Source organism: Muntiacus reevesi, chromosome 4 (assembly GCF_963930625.1).
Source record: "Muntiacus reevesi chromosome 4, mMunRee1.1, whole genome shotgun sequence".
NCBI lineage: Eukaryota > Metazoa > Chordata > Mammalia > Artiodactyla > Cervidae > Muntiacus > Muntiacus reevesi.
This window is the reverse complement of record NC_089252.1, coordinates 169,753,966-169,770,308: the sequence shown is the minus strand read 5'-3', so window position 1 is coordinate 169,770,308 and position 16,343 is coordinate 169,753,966. Positions and strand designations below refer to the sequence as shown.

The 16,343-nt window shown below is 50.3% G+C and overlaps 1 protein-coding gene across 2 annotated transcripts; it reads left to right on the top strand.

Moving 5' to 3' along the window:
- Positions 1-4,339: 4,339 nt before the first annotated feature.
- PIP4K2C (phosphatidylinositol-5-phosphate 4-kinase type 2 gamma) lies at positions 4,340-16,137 on the top strand. Of its 2 annotated transcripts, XM_065934776.1 has the most exons (11): positions 4,340-4,605; positions 7,445-7,542; positions 8,218-8,314; positions 8,688-8,831; positions 11,829-11,975; positions 12,137-12,175; positions 12,743-12,856; positions 13,559-13,826; positions 13,991-14,094; positions 14,277-14,376; positions 14,696-16,137. In XM_065934776.1, exons 1-10 carry the CDS (start codon positions 4,432-4,434, stop codon positions 14,355-14,357), a joined length of 1,266 nt encoding a protein of 421 aa, XP_065790848.1. In that variant the 5' UTR covers positions 4,340-4,431; the 3' UTR covers positions 14,358-14,376; positions 14,696-16,137. The 2 variants fall into 2 exon arrangements, with proteins under 2 accessions (XP_065790848.1, XP_065790847.1); XM_065934775.1 differs by having other exon boundaries at positions 4,341-4,605; positions 14,277-16,137.
- Positions 16,138-16,343: the final 206 nt, after the last annotated feature.

The following is a 16,343-nucleotide window of genomic DNA, read 5'->3' as shown; positions in this document are numbered from 1 at the left end:
CCTATTCCTCCTAGAAAACCAAGAACATGGACTGCTCAAGGGACCACTTCCCTTTCTCCGTGAAACTCCTATTGGCATTCTCTATCCCAGAGCTCCTGACTAGAAGCCAAAGCTGCTTAAAATGATTTTGCAAAGTTAAGGAGGCCAACCTCTTCCCAACAGTCTGTCAGATGGTTGCTCACCTGTCCACAGGGATAGTTCTAGCCAAGCAGAAGCAGTAGGGTTGCTTCTTTGGCTTTGGGGGTAAACAGGCTGGAAAATTACTAAGTGTTTTTTGCCACAGTGATGAGCTGGATTCCTTTCTCTGTCCCATATTGGGCTGCATGTTCTTCCATGTCTCCACCTTTGGTGTGGGGGCTTCCAGTTCACTGGCAAAATAGCTGTCTCGAAATGCCTTCCTTTCAGACTGGAGCCTGACTTTTCCCTGATGATATACATTAAAATTTTTTTTTTCAAAGAATTCCTTCTATAATGCCCTCCTCAGGCATTAAGTGCACTTTAAAGAAAGGAGCGGGGCAACTTTTCCAGAGGTGGAGGAGCCCCAGGGCTGGACCCGGGACATGGGGGGCCTCCCCTGCTCCCATGTAACTGACAGGACTGTGGTTTGGTCTTCATATCCTTTCCTACCACATGGTGCTAAGGGGGCTTTCCAGGTGACTGCAGGGGTGCAGAGTGGAGGTCACAAGCCAGTCCAAATCAAGGACGAGTCCAGATGGCCTGTCTTATCTGGGACAGAAGAACAGGGTAGCAGGCCACCCATCACCTAGTTTCTTAGCCAGGAAAGAAAGCTCAGTGTGAGTGTCAGCTGGTAAACACAGGCTGTGTGGCCCGTGACTCCGTCAAGGGAAGAAGTCCCTTCTCCCGTCGCCTGTTGGGCCTTTCAGCAACTAAAGAGAAATGCAGGGAAAAAATATATACCAGAGGGGTATGGAATAAATCCAAGGCGGTGATATTCAAATGTTTTTCAGAACCAATCTCATAATAGAACCCTGATATAAAGAGTAACTAGAAGTGACGCAGAGCTGGGCATTTTGCATTTCTACTGTTTGATGGAAAATGGTTCATTAGTTGAGGAGCCCTTGAACGATGCTAAGAGACCCCGAGGGTTCCTGTAGAGTAGTTTGAAAACCACTGCTCAGAGGAAAGGGATGTAATCTGGCTCCCCTGCCCCAAGCAAAGAGGGAGAGAGTGGGGTCAGCGAGCCACGCCGTCTCCAGACCCCGGTGAGGAGGAAGGAAGATTGCTGTGTACCCGGAGGCTTGTGCGCATACCGGCCCGCAGGGCCCCCGAGGCGCCAGTGGGTTTACGTGCTCTTGCCACGAAATGATTCTGTGTCGGGCAGATGAGGAGAGAGGTGACAGAGGGAGCAGCCTTCTCTTGAGCGAGATGTAAGGGAAATAGAATTCACTTACGTAAATAAGGAACACACAAAGCCTTCCTCGGCCGTCCTCCTCCTTCCCCTCCCCTCGCCCCCTCGCCCCCTTCCTTTCAGAGAGCCAGGGTCTCCACTTGGGGCACCTGGCCTGCTCACTCACTTCTGCCAAAATGTTGCATGCCAGCGTGGACGACAAACCAAACCGCACCGACCCCCGTGTGTATTTACTTGATGTACATAGATATCTTTAAAATAAAATAAACTCAGTGATGACTCTCCAGTGTTGTGAATCTTTATGCCTCCCCAGTCTCCCTCCCTTTCCTGCAGGTGATGGCATTATGACACTGTAGGACATTATGACAGTCTTCCAGGTGTTTTCCCACAGAGTTGCATGCAGGTTTCCCCTCCGCCCCCACTTGACAATATATCCTAGAGATTTTTTCATGTCAATATACATACTTCCCTCAGTAAAAAATATACATGTATTTTTTCCACAAACTTACCCTATAATTTATTCAACCATTCAATGTTGGTGGACACCTGTCCAGGTTGTCTGTAATTCTTAATAACAATGGGATCCTGTTTTCTTCCTTGTTCTCCCACAGACCACCGTCAGCCCCAGCATCAGTTCCATCCCTCCCCTGCCAAGAGCTCAATTCTCGGGGCCCAGGATTGTTCACCACAGTCCCCCTTCTGACTCCCCACTCCAGGGCACAGCCCTCCTGTGCTCTCTGCTCTCACTCAAAGCCTCTGCGATGAACAGAGAAAACCCCACAACTAGAACACTGGGGCCGTGAAAAGCAGAGAGCCACAGCGCTCACCGGCCTTGGCGCTGGCTTAACATTCCTTCTGTGTATCTCCGCTGTTTTCTCTCCTGCTTCCCAGAGCAACTGGTCTAAACTCTCCCTTCCTAAATCCCTTCTTACTCGCCTCTTAGGCAATAACTTTGTCTGTTTTAAAGCGTTAAGTAAATTAAGGTGATGGAGTGTGATATTCTTCATTCGCCACCCCCCAACACACACCCCTACACACTTCTATCTACACAGATCCCTTTTGTTTCTACTTTCTGACATGTGAGAAATCTCCCTTCTCTGGACTAAGTCAAGGCCCTTCTAGATTTTCTTTCTTGAGGTACTTTACATAGACTTGATAGAGAAACTAAAAGCGATGCAGTCTTGGGGAGTTTGCATCTTCTTTGTTAGCTTCTGTTTGTTTGTTTCCTTTTTTCCAATTATTTTTATTAGCTGGAGGCTAATTACTTTACAATATTGTAGTGGTTTTTGCCATACATTGACATGAGTCAGTCATGGATTTACATGTATTCCCCATCCCGATCCCCCACATCCCTCTGGGTCATCCCAGAGCACCAGCCCTGAGCACTTGTCTCATGCATCCAACCTGGGCTGGTGATCTGTTTCACACTTGATAATATACATGTTTGAACGCTATTCTCTCAGCTCATCCCACCCTCGCCTTCTCCCACAGAGTCCAAAAGTCTGTTCTGTACTTCTGTGTCTCTTTTTCTGTTTTGCATATAGGGTTATTGTTACCATCTTTCTAAATTCCATATATATGCATTAGTATACTGTATTGGTCTTTATCTTTGTGGCTTACTTCACTCTGTATAATGGGCTCCAGTTTCATCCATCTCATTAGAACTGATTCAAATGAATTCTTTTTAACGGCTGAGTAATATTCCGTGGTGTATATGCAGCACAGCTTCCTTATCCATTCGTCTGCTGATGGGCATCTAGGTTGCTTCCATGTCCTGGCTATTATAAACAGTGCTGCGATGACCATTGGGCTGCACGTATCTCTTTCAGATCTGGTTTCCTCAGTGTGTATGCCCAGGAGTGGGATTGCTGGGTCACATGGCAGTTCTGTTTCGTTTTTTATGTTAGCTTCTGTTTTAACGATTTTGTCTCTTCTCCTTGGCAAGGTATCCCTAAAAAGTGTGTTTTACCATGTGTTTCTCTGTAAGACACTCCCTGCCAGGTTTTCTCATGACCAGATTTCCTGAAGAAGCCTTAAGCTTTCCCTCCCCTCTTTCTCACTTCCTCTTGATCCCTCGGCACATCCTGATCGGGCTCTTGTTCTGCTGAAAGTGCTTTCCCAAAGTTACTAGTTGTGGGGCTCCCCTGATAGTCCAGTGGTTAAGACTCTGCATTTCTACTTTAGAGAGCATGTGTTCACTTCCCCTTCTGCGACCTGAGATTCCTCATGCTACACAACACAGCCTACTAAGAAGGAAAAAAGAAGCCCCTAGTTGCCAAGTCAGCGGGGGGAGGCGGAGTACTTCCCCTTTGTCCTGCGTTGCCTCTCCAGGACTCTGGACGCCGCTTTCCACGCCCTCCTCCTGGAAGCTCAGCTCCCTCGGCTTCCGGGAGCCTGCCCTCCTCACCCTTCTCATTTCCCCGGCCGCCCCTTCTCAGGCTTCCCCCGCGAGCCTCCCCCAGGCTGGTCTACGCCAGGGTCCCGGCATTGGCCTCTGCCTTTCGCGCACTAACGTCAACCCGAAGCTCTAGACCCACCCGCTTCTTTCCGTCGCAACAGTCACTGTTTCAGCTGCTCCCCTCGCGCCCAGACTTTTGCAGTACCCTGGGCGCCCTCCAGAACGGTGCCTGAGCCGTCTTTCTAAAAGCACAAACCCCACTTAAGGCATTTGCTGCTTCGTAAAGGAACGCTTCCAGGTTCGCCTCCGCCGGGAGGCTATGCCTAGAAACCGGGCAAGACTGCAAAGCGGCCACTTCACAGCTCCGAAGCCTCGACCACAGGCTTAAACCGCTCCGGCCCCAGCGGCAACCCCAAGGCCCGATGCCCGGTCGGGGCCTCGCGGGCCGCTCGCGGCGCTCGGGGAGGAGCTTCCGCGCGCCTCCGGCCGCAGGTGAGCCCACCACCGCGCAGGCGTCGGGCGCGGCCGGCCGGCAGGGGCGGAGCCAAGCCGGCCGCGCGCCGGCCTCCGGTCACGTGGCGGCGGCGCAGGTGAGCGCCGCTTCCGGGGCCGGGCACCCGCGGCCAGACGGCTCCGGCTCCCCTCGGCCGGGCTCCGGGAGGCTATGGCGGCCCCCTCGGTCCCGCCGGCCGCTGGAGCGGCGGCGACATCGGCCCCCGGCGCGGGCTTCGGCTTCGCCTCCAAAACCAAGAAGAAGCACTTCGTGCAGCAGAAGGTGAAGGTGTTCCGGGCGGCCGACCCGCTGGTGGGCGTGTTCCTCTGGGGCGTAGCCCACTCGGTGAGCCCCCGTCCCGGCCCGCCGCGGCCCGCCCCCGCCGCTCGGCTCCTCCGGGCGTGCCGTCCGCAGGCCGCCGCTTCTGCAGCGGGCGGCCCCGGGCCCGGCCCGCCCACCCTCGGGTGTCTCCCAGCCTGCCTTCGTGCTGTAAAGCGTTTTCTTTCTTTTTTAGCGCAGGCTTTGTCCCTTCCTCCGCCCTTTACTCCTCCACTGTGTTTCCTTCTTCGCCTGAAACCCAGCTCCCTGCCTCCTCCCGGTCAGTTCCAGCTGCAGCCCCCGGCCACGGAGCCGGCCGGGACCTGGCTCCGTCTGGAAGGACTTTAGGGGAGTGACTGCAATAGGTTGCTGGCGCTGGGGTCCCCGTGAGAGGGTGCGTGTGCAAGGGCAGCGGGAAGAGGAACTGTTTGAAGGGAAATAGCTCTTTTGTTTACTCTCCTTTGCACCTTGCTTCCCAGCCGCCTCCCTTGACTTTGGAACCTTGGCTCTGAGGGGAAGCGCCAGGCTTCCTGGATCTTCTAATCCTGCATGTCCCTTTCCCTTCCAGAGGCACAGCGTTCCAGAGAGGCTCCGCTGCCCTGAACGCAGTGGTTGCTCTCACTCAGCACTTAATGTGTCTAAGCCTCTGGTCTCACCTGCACGCTGTTGCTGGCTGGACCAATGGTACCTGGTGTAACTGAGGGTCATCTTTGAATGAAGAGTTGGCTCAGGAGTTCTGGTCATGGGGACATTATGGTGGTGAACTTTAGAGTCAGGGAGCTGCTTAGACCGTGGGCCTGGGAATCAGGAGGAGACCGGAGAGGCCAGTGCATCTCTGGCTCCTGAAGATACCTCAAGTGAAGAAAGCACAGCCATTGCCCTCCCTTCTCTCATTGCTGGAGTGGGAGGAGTGCAGCGATCTTGAATGTGACAGGCAGAATTTAAAAAATTCAATTTCCTTGAAACATTCTAGTCATACGGAGTGTTGTATTATAGCCATCATATAGTGTTGCAGAGATGGAATGGAATGGGGAAGAATACAGTTTTTGTCGTTCTTAGTTTGGGGCTTAGGAAGTTGTATGGACTCTGTCAGCTCCCTTTTGCATTTGTGGTCCCCAGGTCCCTGGGTGATAATGTCTTATCGGAGAGTATTCAGTCTATGCCACTTGGTATGGGCGAGGCTCATGGAAGTAGGGCTTCCTCTCTTGTGACTCATCCATCCATCCCTTCGGGAAGTTTGAGAAGGAGTGTTTTTTTCTGGTAAAGATTGGGGAAATTACGCAGAAGACCCGCTCAGCTTCCCTAGGTATGTCTACTTTAGTCCCAACACCCCACCTCCAGCCAGCACACATTTACTTAAAGGGTCTGGAATGGAGACATTCCTTGAACATATGTCCTAGTGATGAGTCAGCCTCAACAGCAGGTGGCGAGGAGGGGGCCATGAAGAACTATAGCTGAATTTTAGGCTGGAAATCTCTAGTGGCTTCTTTTTCTTTTTTTTCTGGAGGAATATGTTCTGTCCTCTTTTTCTACTGAGAATGAGATGAGCTGGTTTTTCATGGCAGTGTATGGGATTTAGGTTAGACTGAATTTCTGTCGCATGATCAAGTAAGAAAAGGCAAGGCATCCATTTATTTGGTTAATAAACACTTGGGGACCACTGTGTGCCAGACTTTGTGCTAATCACTTGAAAGATGTAGATGACGAGAACTGGTCCTTTGGGGCTCACAGCCGGGTGGGGAGCTCACATAAACCAGCGGTTAGAGCCAAGTGGTAAGCGGACTAGTGAGCGTGTGCGAAAGATACTGCGGCACCCGTGTCAGTCACTGGGGAGAAGGCACAGCTGAGCATTCTTGGTCCAGGAGCCCCTTTCCACCCTGAATTAGCAGACTGCTGATTCTTGGGGCTGAGGAGAGCATGTGGCGCTTGCATGCTTTGGGCTGTGCGTTGGCTTGACTTTGGTGAACAAACGAGCTCATATCCTCTGCCTGCCCGCATTCCCTCGGAAATCAGCTGTTTTTCCCTTACCTTACATGCAGGCAGGTGGGGACCTACTCCAAGAACTGGGGCAGAGTGATCTGGAAGAACAGATCCTGTTTGTAAGAAGATGCCTCCTTAAGGATATGGGCATTTCATTCTTGCTGCTGTTGACCCCTCAGAGTCCCATTAACTGTCTGTACTTTGAAAACATCTTTTGTTTTGTTTCCAGCGGAGCATGGAACTGTTTGTCTTGAATGTCTTGAGTCGGCTGAGGGTTTTTTTTTTTTCTAGATTTCTCACAGCTTTAAAAATAATCCAGAGTTGCTTACAGAGTTTGCCTAATATAAAATGGCTGTTGTGAGCATGAAGTTCCACGGGGGCGGTGGTGTGAGGGGCCGTGTGTGAGGGTTGCTCGCTGCAGGCCTCTTTGGGCAGTAAAGACAGCACATACGCACCTTTGTCAGGCATGTGCGTTACCAGGGTATCTAAAGGAAGGAGGTGGTGGTTGTCTGGTCTCCCACTTGCGTCCAACTCTGCGACCTCACGGACTGCAGCACGCCAGGCCTCGCTGTCCATCATCTCCTCATGGACTGCAGCGTGTCCGCCATCTCCCAGTTTGCCCATGTTCATGTTCATTGCATCGGTGATGCCATCTAGCCATCTAATCCCCAGACGCCCTTTTCTCCCTCTGCCCTCAGTCTTTCCCAGCATCGGGGACTTTTCCAATGAGTCCTCTGTTTACATCAGATGACCAAAATACTGGCTGGAGCTTCAGCTTCAGCAGCAGTCCTTCCAGTGACCCTTTCCTGACTCTTTCCCAGACACAGTATAAGTAGCTCTCCACACCCCTCCTCACTGCCTTCCCATTCTTATTCTGACTTATCAGATCAATGAGCTCAGCCAGGTGCCTCCCCCGGTGATGCTGCTGCCAGATGACTTTAAGGCTAGCTCCAAGATCAAGGTCAACAATCACCTTTTCCACAGGTATGTGGGAATCCCTGCTCTGCTCTTGTCAACCTTCCTAGAAAAGAGAAGAGATCATTTTAAGAGTTAAGGTTGAATGAGTTGAAGGTTTTAGATTTAGAAGGCAACTTACAAGTTGTTACTATATTGCTTAAACTTCTTCCCAATGCAGAAATTCAGTATTTTTGTAAAGAAACCACTAAAATAATTTCCAGTGTTCCCTACACACTTGTCTATGTGTACTAGTTTGCCTCTCCTCTAGCCTGAAAATTCCACAGGGTAAATACATTTAGTTGCCATTACCATTAGCTTCTGAGACGTACTCCCTGAAAGAAATACCTGAGTCCCATAAACCCTCCTAATTTCAGAAGATGCCATTCAAAACCTATTGCTGATTTAAGGATGTCTCTGACTTGCTTGAGATTTGGGAAATGCTGCTGTTTGGATGGGCAGCAGATCCTGGCTCTACTTAAGCCACTTACCAGTCATGTGGTTTAAGCAGGTCACTCCGCCACCCTAAGCCAGTCTCCCTTTCTATAAAACGGGAATAACACGCTTAATAAAAGACCTCACATGGGTTCTATGAGAATCAAATAAGGTAATATGTGTGAAGGTGTTTTATAAACTGTCAAGCCCTTTATAAATGTAAGATAACATTGTTACTTTGTTTTCCTATCTTGAAAACCCCTATTGCAGGGAAAATCTGCCCAGTCATTTCAAGTTCAAGGAGTACTGTCCCCAAGTCTTCAGGAACCTTCGTGATCGGTTTGGTATTGATGACCAGGATTACCTGGTGAGTGTCCATTTTGGGGAAAGGGCAGGTCTTTCTCCCTAACAAGGGGACGCCTTGGGGCAGTCGTGTTTGGAGGAATGAGGAGCTTCACAGGTGTTCTTCACCTTTCTGTGGTCATTACTATCCTGTGGTCAGGCGCCTTCAAAAATCTGAAGGAAGGTATAAAGCCTGTCCTTGGGGAGAAATGTAGATGCCTTAAAAACTTTGCTGCTCATTTCATTCAGTCTATGTATGGACACTAGATTTAGAACCCTTTTTCATCCTCTTATGCCAAGGTTTTATCTACTTGTGGATGTGTTCAGTTGACCACTGTCCTATGCATCCATATGTAAACGGGGGGGGAAAAGAGCTCCTAGTCTCTCTGTGTCCCCAGGTATCCCTTACCCGAAGTCCCCCAACCGAAAGTGAAGGCAGTGATGGTCGCTTCCTTATCTCCTATGATCGGACTCTGGTCATCAAAGAAGTATCCAGTGAGGATATTGCTGACATGCATAGCAACCTGTCCAACTACCACCAGGTCAGACCTCTCTCAGCCCACTCTTCCCTTCCCCTCCCTACCCATAACTCAGCTTCAGAGCACTTAGGAGACTTCCTATCCCTCTTCCTCCCTATAGCACTCAACATCATGTTTTTGAAAAACAAGGCATTTCAAAAAGAGAGCCTTCGCATACCTATTTGTGTTTGATTAAATGAGAGTTTAGACATGTTCCTTCTCATTTGATGCTTCTAATCTAAATAGATACATAAAGGGTACGTGAATAGCAAAGTATAAGTTTTAGACTAAGTCAGAATTAGATGAAGTGCCAACATCAGATGTACTATCAGGAATAAATGCAGTCTGGGGAGAAAACCACGATGAGTGTACCATTGGGATAAATTGGAGGGAAGAAGCCATGATCATAACCAGCCGTAAGTGAGATTAGGGAAGCTATTCTGCCTGAGCAGATGAATTTGGCATATGAAGTTTCTGGAATATTTTGGGAATAAAAAATACCTGAATATCTTTTTACTGAAGGAAAATCTTACCAAAATCAGTGAGCAAGGAATAAATGAAAGATTCTAAAAGAGTTTTTGGTTATTCAACAGCTAACCCATGTCTATTGTTATTAGGTCCTATGTCAGACAGTAAAGAAAAAGGTGAATGAAATGGCCCTGGCCGTTGAGCATCTCTTGTTCTAATGGCAGAGACTGGTAAGCTAGCATCAGTTAACACAGCAGGCTGTGTGCAGGCAGTGGAGGAATGTAGGGAGTGCTCTGGGTGGGCAGAGGAAGAGCATCCCAGCTCATCTGGGGCAAGAGGTGCTCCAGGAGAGTTTTCAGAGGGAGTATCCTGGGAGCGCATTCACGCATGCTCGTGGGGACCAGGCACTGGGCATGGTGGAAGAGAGCACTCTAGGCAAAGGAAGCCAGCACTTGTAAAGGCACAGAGCCATGAGCGGGCTCGATGTTGCGGAACTGCAAGGGATTCACTGTGACCAGGATAAGGTATTGTGGAAGGACACTTAGGCAGGAGCGAGGCGGCAAGGGCTTTCTAAGCCACACAGAGAGTTTGGGCTTTTTCCTGAAAGGTGATTTGCAGGGGAGTGATGTATATGTCATTTAGAAATAGCCCTGTGGCAAAATTTTGAATGGATTGTAGAGGGGAAGTACTGAGAGTGGTGATACCAGTGACGAGGTGTTACACAGTCCAGGTGAGAGATGACATGAGCCTCGAGGGGTGATGGTAGTGAAGGTGGAAAGGAAGACCTTTGGGAGAATTGCAGGAATTAAGGCAAAGGGGCTCCGAATTCCTGGGTGCCCAGTTGGGAAGCAGGAAAAGAAGCAGGTCTCTGGAGGAAGACAGTTGTGATTTAGGCATGTTGAGTTTCTGATTTCCACAGTTCATCCGGATACAGATGTCCTGTGAGTGGTTGGGGTATGGAGTTCGGGAGAAAGAATCAGATCTCTTTCTAATTTTAGATTTCTTTCTAGTCTAGATTTCAGAGCTACAGGTGAGTAGATGGTACTTATCACCATGAATATAGATAAGATTATGGAAATGTAGAGTGAAATGAAAAGAAGGTTGAGGACAGAACCTTGGGCAAGTAAAGAATCCATAAAAGAGACTAAGGGATGCCTTTTTTTTTTTTTTAATGTGATTGCCAAGTTTAATTCAACAGCTCCACTAACTCCCGCTTTGTAAAAATAACAGAATGCTCCTCTCCAAGGTACACTGTGATGTGAGGCCAGATTTGTTGTTTTTGATACATACAAAAAAGTTGACGTGAAATGCACATAAAAAAAGTTTTAAGGTTTAAAAAATACAGACTAGTGGAAAAAAAATACAGACAAATAATTTATCAATACACGTTGGAGGTTGAGAATAGGATACTAAGATTTAAGAAATCTTCCAAGTATAGGCAGTCCCCAAGAATAGAGCATTTTCCAAATACAAATTGCCTCCCCCATCAGGTTTAAAGGAGCAAAAACCTTTTCTTCTGCTCCTCCCAGTGACTAGACTACCCAGGCTCTCTAAACCCACAACCATGACCCCAAGGAAGGAAAAAAGGAGGGGAGATGGGGACCAAGCAAGGCCACATGGTCACTGCTGCCCAGAGGCTCTGTTGTGGTGGTTTTTTCCTCTTCCCGCCAGGCCTCAGTCCCCAGCTGTGCCCCAGAAGTTCCTGCCAGGGGACAGATCTAGAGAGCTCCTACCCTCATGTGACCAGTGAGGCTGAGGCTGAAGCCCCAAGGGCCAGCACCACATTTGGGTCTTCTTGGCTGGAGCTGTCGGATGCTCTTAATGATTTACGCCCTACTTCATTCCACACAGGACTTGAGGACAGAGAGGAGTGGTGTGATGGGAGCTCAGGCTGGTCAGTAGCGTCAAGTACCAGCCAGTTGAGATACGACAATGACAAGATGCCTGTTTGAGTTGGCAGCTGAGGGATTTGAGGCAGTGAAGAGTAGAGAAATTTCAGAGGAGAAATGAGAGTATAATCTGATTTCATTGGTTAGAGGTATGAATGAGAGAAAGTGGACTGATAGCTGACTAATGCTCTGAGAAGGCTGGCTCTGAAAAGAAAGGCAGCAACCCTGAGAGACGGGAGCACTGAAAAGGGGGTTTTCTTAGGAATCCAAATTAGAGGCTCTCATGCAAACGGTTTTACTGTGGGAATCTAGCCCACCAAGAAATATCAGCCTAGGTAAAATCATTCTGTTGATGTAATTTCCGTTCCTGGTTCAATGAATAAAGAGGGTCAAAACGAGGATAACAACACCTACCTTCCCCATCTCAAAGGATGATAAAGGTCAAAGAAGGCGCTTTAAGAGAGATCAAACATCTGGGATAAACCAGAGGAAATGAGGATTCAGAAGCTGCATGGACAGCCTGGGGCACCTTCAGAAAGCCCCTCACCACCCTGACCCTCTCCAGCCTGTTCGCGTGGAGTCTCAGGCTCTCTGGGGAGCAGGAGCCTGTGACGCCCGCCCCTGAGCTGTTCCCCTCCCGCTTCCTCCCTGCCTCCCACCCCAGTACGTCGTGAAGTGCCACGGCAGCACGCTGCTGCCCCAGTTCCTGGGGATGTACCGCGTGAGCGTGGACAGCGAGGACAGCTACATGCTGGTGATGCGCAACATGTTCAGCCACCGCCTGCCCGTGCACAGGAAATACGACCTCAAGGTCGGGAGAGGCGCCCGCGGGGCGCGGCGGGGCGGCCGGGGAGGGCGCTGCGTGCCGCGTGCTAGAGGACGAAGGCTGGGCTTTGAGGACTTGGCTTAGGAGGTAGGTTCCGACTCTGCCTTTACCCCTTCTGCTGACTTGGTCTTTGGATCTCTCCACAGGGCTCCCTAGTGTCCCGGGAAGCCAGCGATAAGGAGAAGGTGATATAATTCTAGATGACAGGGTGTGAGGGGTGAGGGAGGGCAGGTGAAAGGGATCTTCTTAGGATAGGGAGGTAGGGGTCCTTGGATATTAATTCTTAGACCATCAAAAAAGAAGAGATATGTAGACTTTTCCTGATCCAGGGGCTTTTTGGAAGGGGCAGTGGGAAGGGCCTTCTTGTCACTGTCTTGGGTTTGGGAATGGGTGAAAATGCCAGACTTCACGAGCAAACTGCTCACCAACCACTCCCATCCTGAGCTTTCATTCAAACCAGCTGTCTTTGCTTAAGAAGAAGAAAGAAAAGTCAGAATGGAGTGTGAACTGAAAACCCTAGGCAGAAAGGAGTGGGGTGTGATTTGGGATACGGCTGCAGTGACTGAGGCTGGGGGCAGTACTGGAGGTAAGAACAGACTCTGGGCAGCCTCCCAGTAAAGTCAGGTGAGCGGGGCGGTAACCCTCTCCCCTCGGGGCCCCAGAGCGAGAGACAGCCCTACATAGAGCAGGCTTCACTGGCTGAGGTGGTCGGGAGGCCTGCATTCCCAAGCTGTCGCTTTACCTGTTCTCAGGTTAAGGAACTGCCCACCCTTAAGGATATGGACTTTCTCAACAAGAACCAGAAAGTTTATATTGGCGAAGAGGAGAAGAAAGTCTTTCTAGAGAAGCTAAAGAGAGATGTGGAGGTGATGATTGGGGTGCTCTGGGAAATGACTTTGCTTCTCTTTTTTGCTCCCCCTCCCCGCCGTCAGCTGTCCATTTACAGTATGAGGGAACTCATCCCCTTCCCTTGGGGCTCTCTGCCTGTAGGGGATTTTGGCTTCCCTGATAACTCAGTTGGTAAAGAATCCGCCTGCACGCAGGAGACCCCGGTTTGATTCCTGGGTCAGGAAGATCTGCTGGAGAAGGGATAGGCTACCCACTCCAGTATTCTTGGGCTTCCCTTGTGGCTCAGCTGGTAAAGAATCCGCCTGCAATGTGGGAGACCTGGGTTCAATCTCTGGGTTGGGAAGACCGCCTGGAGAAGGGAACTGGCTACCCACTCCAGTGTTCTGGCCTGGAGAATTCCATGGGCTGTATAGTCCATGTGGTCCCAAAGAGTTGGACACGACTGAGCACTTTCACTTTCATGAAAATCTAGAGGTGACCTTTGGAGGGGGTGACTGGTATGAACTGAAAGAATGATCATAAAAGAGTTCTTTAAAACACAGTGATCTGCGATGCCAGGACATTTAGGCAATACAGAGCAGTGGTATGCTCCCAGCCCTCCGTTTTTACACCTCCGTTCCCCAGGAGGGCCCTGGATATTCAGAGAGGGAGGTATAAGAGTGGTACATGGGAATGGAGAGAGCCATCTGGGGCTTCTGACCTGCCGGTGGGGTCTTCAGTTCCTAGTGCAGCTGAAGATCATGGACTACAGCCTTCTTCTGGGCATCCACGACATCATTCGGGGCTCTGAGCCAGAGGAGGACGGGCCAGTGCGGGAGGAGGAGTCAGAGGGGGATGGCGACTGTGGCCTCACGGGACCTCCCGCTCCGGTGGGCTCCTATGGCACCTCCCCTGAGGGTATCGGCGGCTACATCCATTCCCACCGGCCCCTGGGCCCTGGAGAGTTTGAATCCTTCATCGATGTCTACGCCATCCGGAGTGCTGAGGGTGAGAGAGCCTGGAAATTTAAAGGGCAGGGAGGGTAGTCCCTGGGGGACAGAGACCAGGGTGGTGGCTGGAGAGGCCGGTTAGCTTTTCAGAAGAATCTGATGGTTCCTGGGGGGAGGGAATTGGGACTGTACTTGGTGTTCATCGCTGGCCTCTCTCCCCAGGGGCGCCTCAGAAGGAGGTGTATTTCATGGGCCTTATTGACATCCTGACGCAGTATGATGCCAAGAAGAAAGCAGCTCATGCAGCCAAAACTGTCAAGCATGGGGTGAGGGCTCCCTGAAGCCTTTCCTTTCCTGTCTTGACTATTCAAGAGCCTCTTGTGCCCGAGCAGTGGCGTGGCAGAAGGATGGAGGGCTGGGTGTGGAGGAGGGAGCGGGGAGGAGGGGAGGGCAGGGAGCGGGGCGGGCTGCGGGCGCTGACACCCTGTTCCACACCTTCCTGTCACAGGCGGGGGCAGAGATCTCTACCGTCCATCCTGAGCAGTATGCTAAGCGGTTCCTGGATTTTATTACCAACATCTTTGCCTAAGAGACTGCCTGACTTCATGGTGACTGCTGCTCTGTGTTTCAGGTGGTGGGGGTCTGAGAGGCATGGGGGAATTGTGGATGTTCTGGCCACTAACTTCTCTTCCTCTTCTGCTAACTTCAGGCTACAGGCTCCTTCCATCCAAATAACTCCATCTTGTTGAGTAGGCCCTTCCTGGCCCTCAGACACACCGATGCATTGTTTTCCCTCCCCTTCCTTCCCTTCTCTCCCTTCCCTCTTTCCCTTCCCCACCAAGTCGGCTTGCTTCATTAGAGTGTTTACTGTTGACTCTCTCCCAAGTGCCTTGATCTTTGTAAAATGTCCTGTTGTTTCCATAACAGAGGAGGAGCTGGGGGAAGGGGGTTGTTGGCCATCTTCAAGACCTGACTGGACAAATGGACCTGGCTCAAGCAACTTAACTCGATGCACTTTGCTGTGTGGGATGAACTAAGAGTATCTGAATTTTGCTGATAACTTTATAGAACTCGTTGTGGCATGCTTCCTTCCTAGTAGGCCCTGGGATGGAAGATTTTCAAGACACTACAGATGTGGGTGCCAGCATGCACACATACATTGGGATAGGGCCAGTCTTACCGAGCTGGGGTGGAGAGTGGTTGGTGGGCTGGCAGCTCGTGGAGGTGGGACCTATGAGGACTCCTGTGATTCTTTAGGGAATTGGAGGTCTCTTCCCTCACTCCACCTGCCCCCACTAGAGATGGCCACAGTGTTGAATCCTGGGTGAAGCTGTTTGACTGCTGCTGCTCTTCCCCAGGACCTCACATCCCTCCTGGGCTGGAACCCTTCAGTGGGGGTGTGGTCAGTTCTGGAGGCTGGACGGATGAGCCAAGGGTGTAAGGTTCACTCCCTGTGTTAAATTTCCTTTCTTCATGTCTAGCCATCCCGGAGGTTTGAGTCCCAGCAGAAGGGAATACCTCTACTTGGGTTAACCCTGGTCATCTCAAGAGAACGGGAGTCTCACATGGCGGGGCTGCCTCTGCTCCTTGGAAGTGTGCCCCTAGCACGCTTCCTCCCCTGCCCCTTCTCAAACCCTTTTCCCAGTTGGATTTGTTATTTTGTTCTTTTCTGTCCATCTTAACTGCTACTGTGTCTCCCAGGGGACAGATGGCCCTCTTTGTCATCTCCACTCTCCACCCCCAGAGAGGAGTCAGAGCCGTAACTCAGTCACCCAGCCCCCTCCAAAGAGTCGAGCTGATGCATGATGTCTCAGAATGCGGTGGACCCTGATGAGCTGGGATAGTTCGCTTCCCCGCAATGCCTCTGGGGCTCAGGCAGCCATTCTTGTGATCCTGCGTCTCCCCTGGGGCTCCTGCATTTCTCTGGAACACGAAGATGGGGCCCCAGCAGGTGGCCTGTAGGGATACAAAGACTCTGCTCTGTATCTGACTGGACTGATCTGTCTCACAAGAAGTCATGAGGTCATAAAGAATTCCTCCTGCCCCTCCATCTTCTGCTCCAAAGCAAGTAACAAGAGGAGTCCTCAGTTGAGGATTGGAGCCCCTATAAAATTTTCCTGTCAGGAGCCTCATGGATGCTTTTCATTCCACTGTCTACCTTTCCCTTGTTGAATGCAATAAAACTCCATGACACCAGCAACTTTGTTCTTGAGAAATGGGTTTTCTGACCCATTTCTGGCTGATGTATCATAAGCATTATGGTTTTCATTTGTTGCTTCTGTTTTTCATCTTTTTTTGTTTTATTAATAGATCTCATGTATTTACTCCCATTGCTGTCACTATAAGGAAAATAAATTATTGAATTCAGATTCCTTCACAGAAATTCCTTTTTTTCTCCCCCACTCCTCTTTTTTGGAAGCCTGGGCTTAGGGGTGCAGCAACCAAGTAAAGAACTCTGATCTTTAAGGTGTTGGGTCCCTAAAGATGTGGGTTTCAATATAGATGGCTATGAGCTTAAAAGGTGGCTAGGAGTGTGCATGGGAATGGAAGACATTCCCCAGTTTTGCAAGAGTCA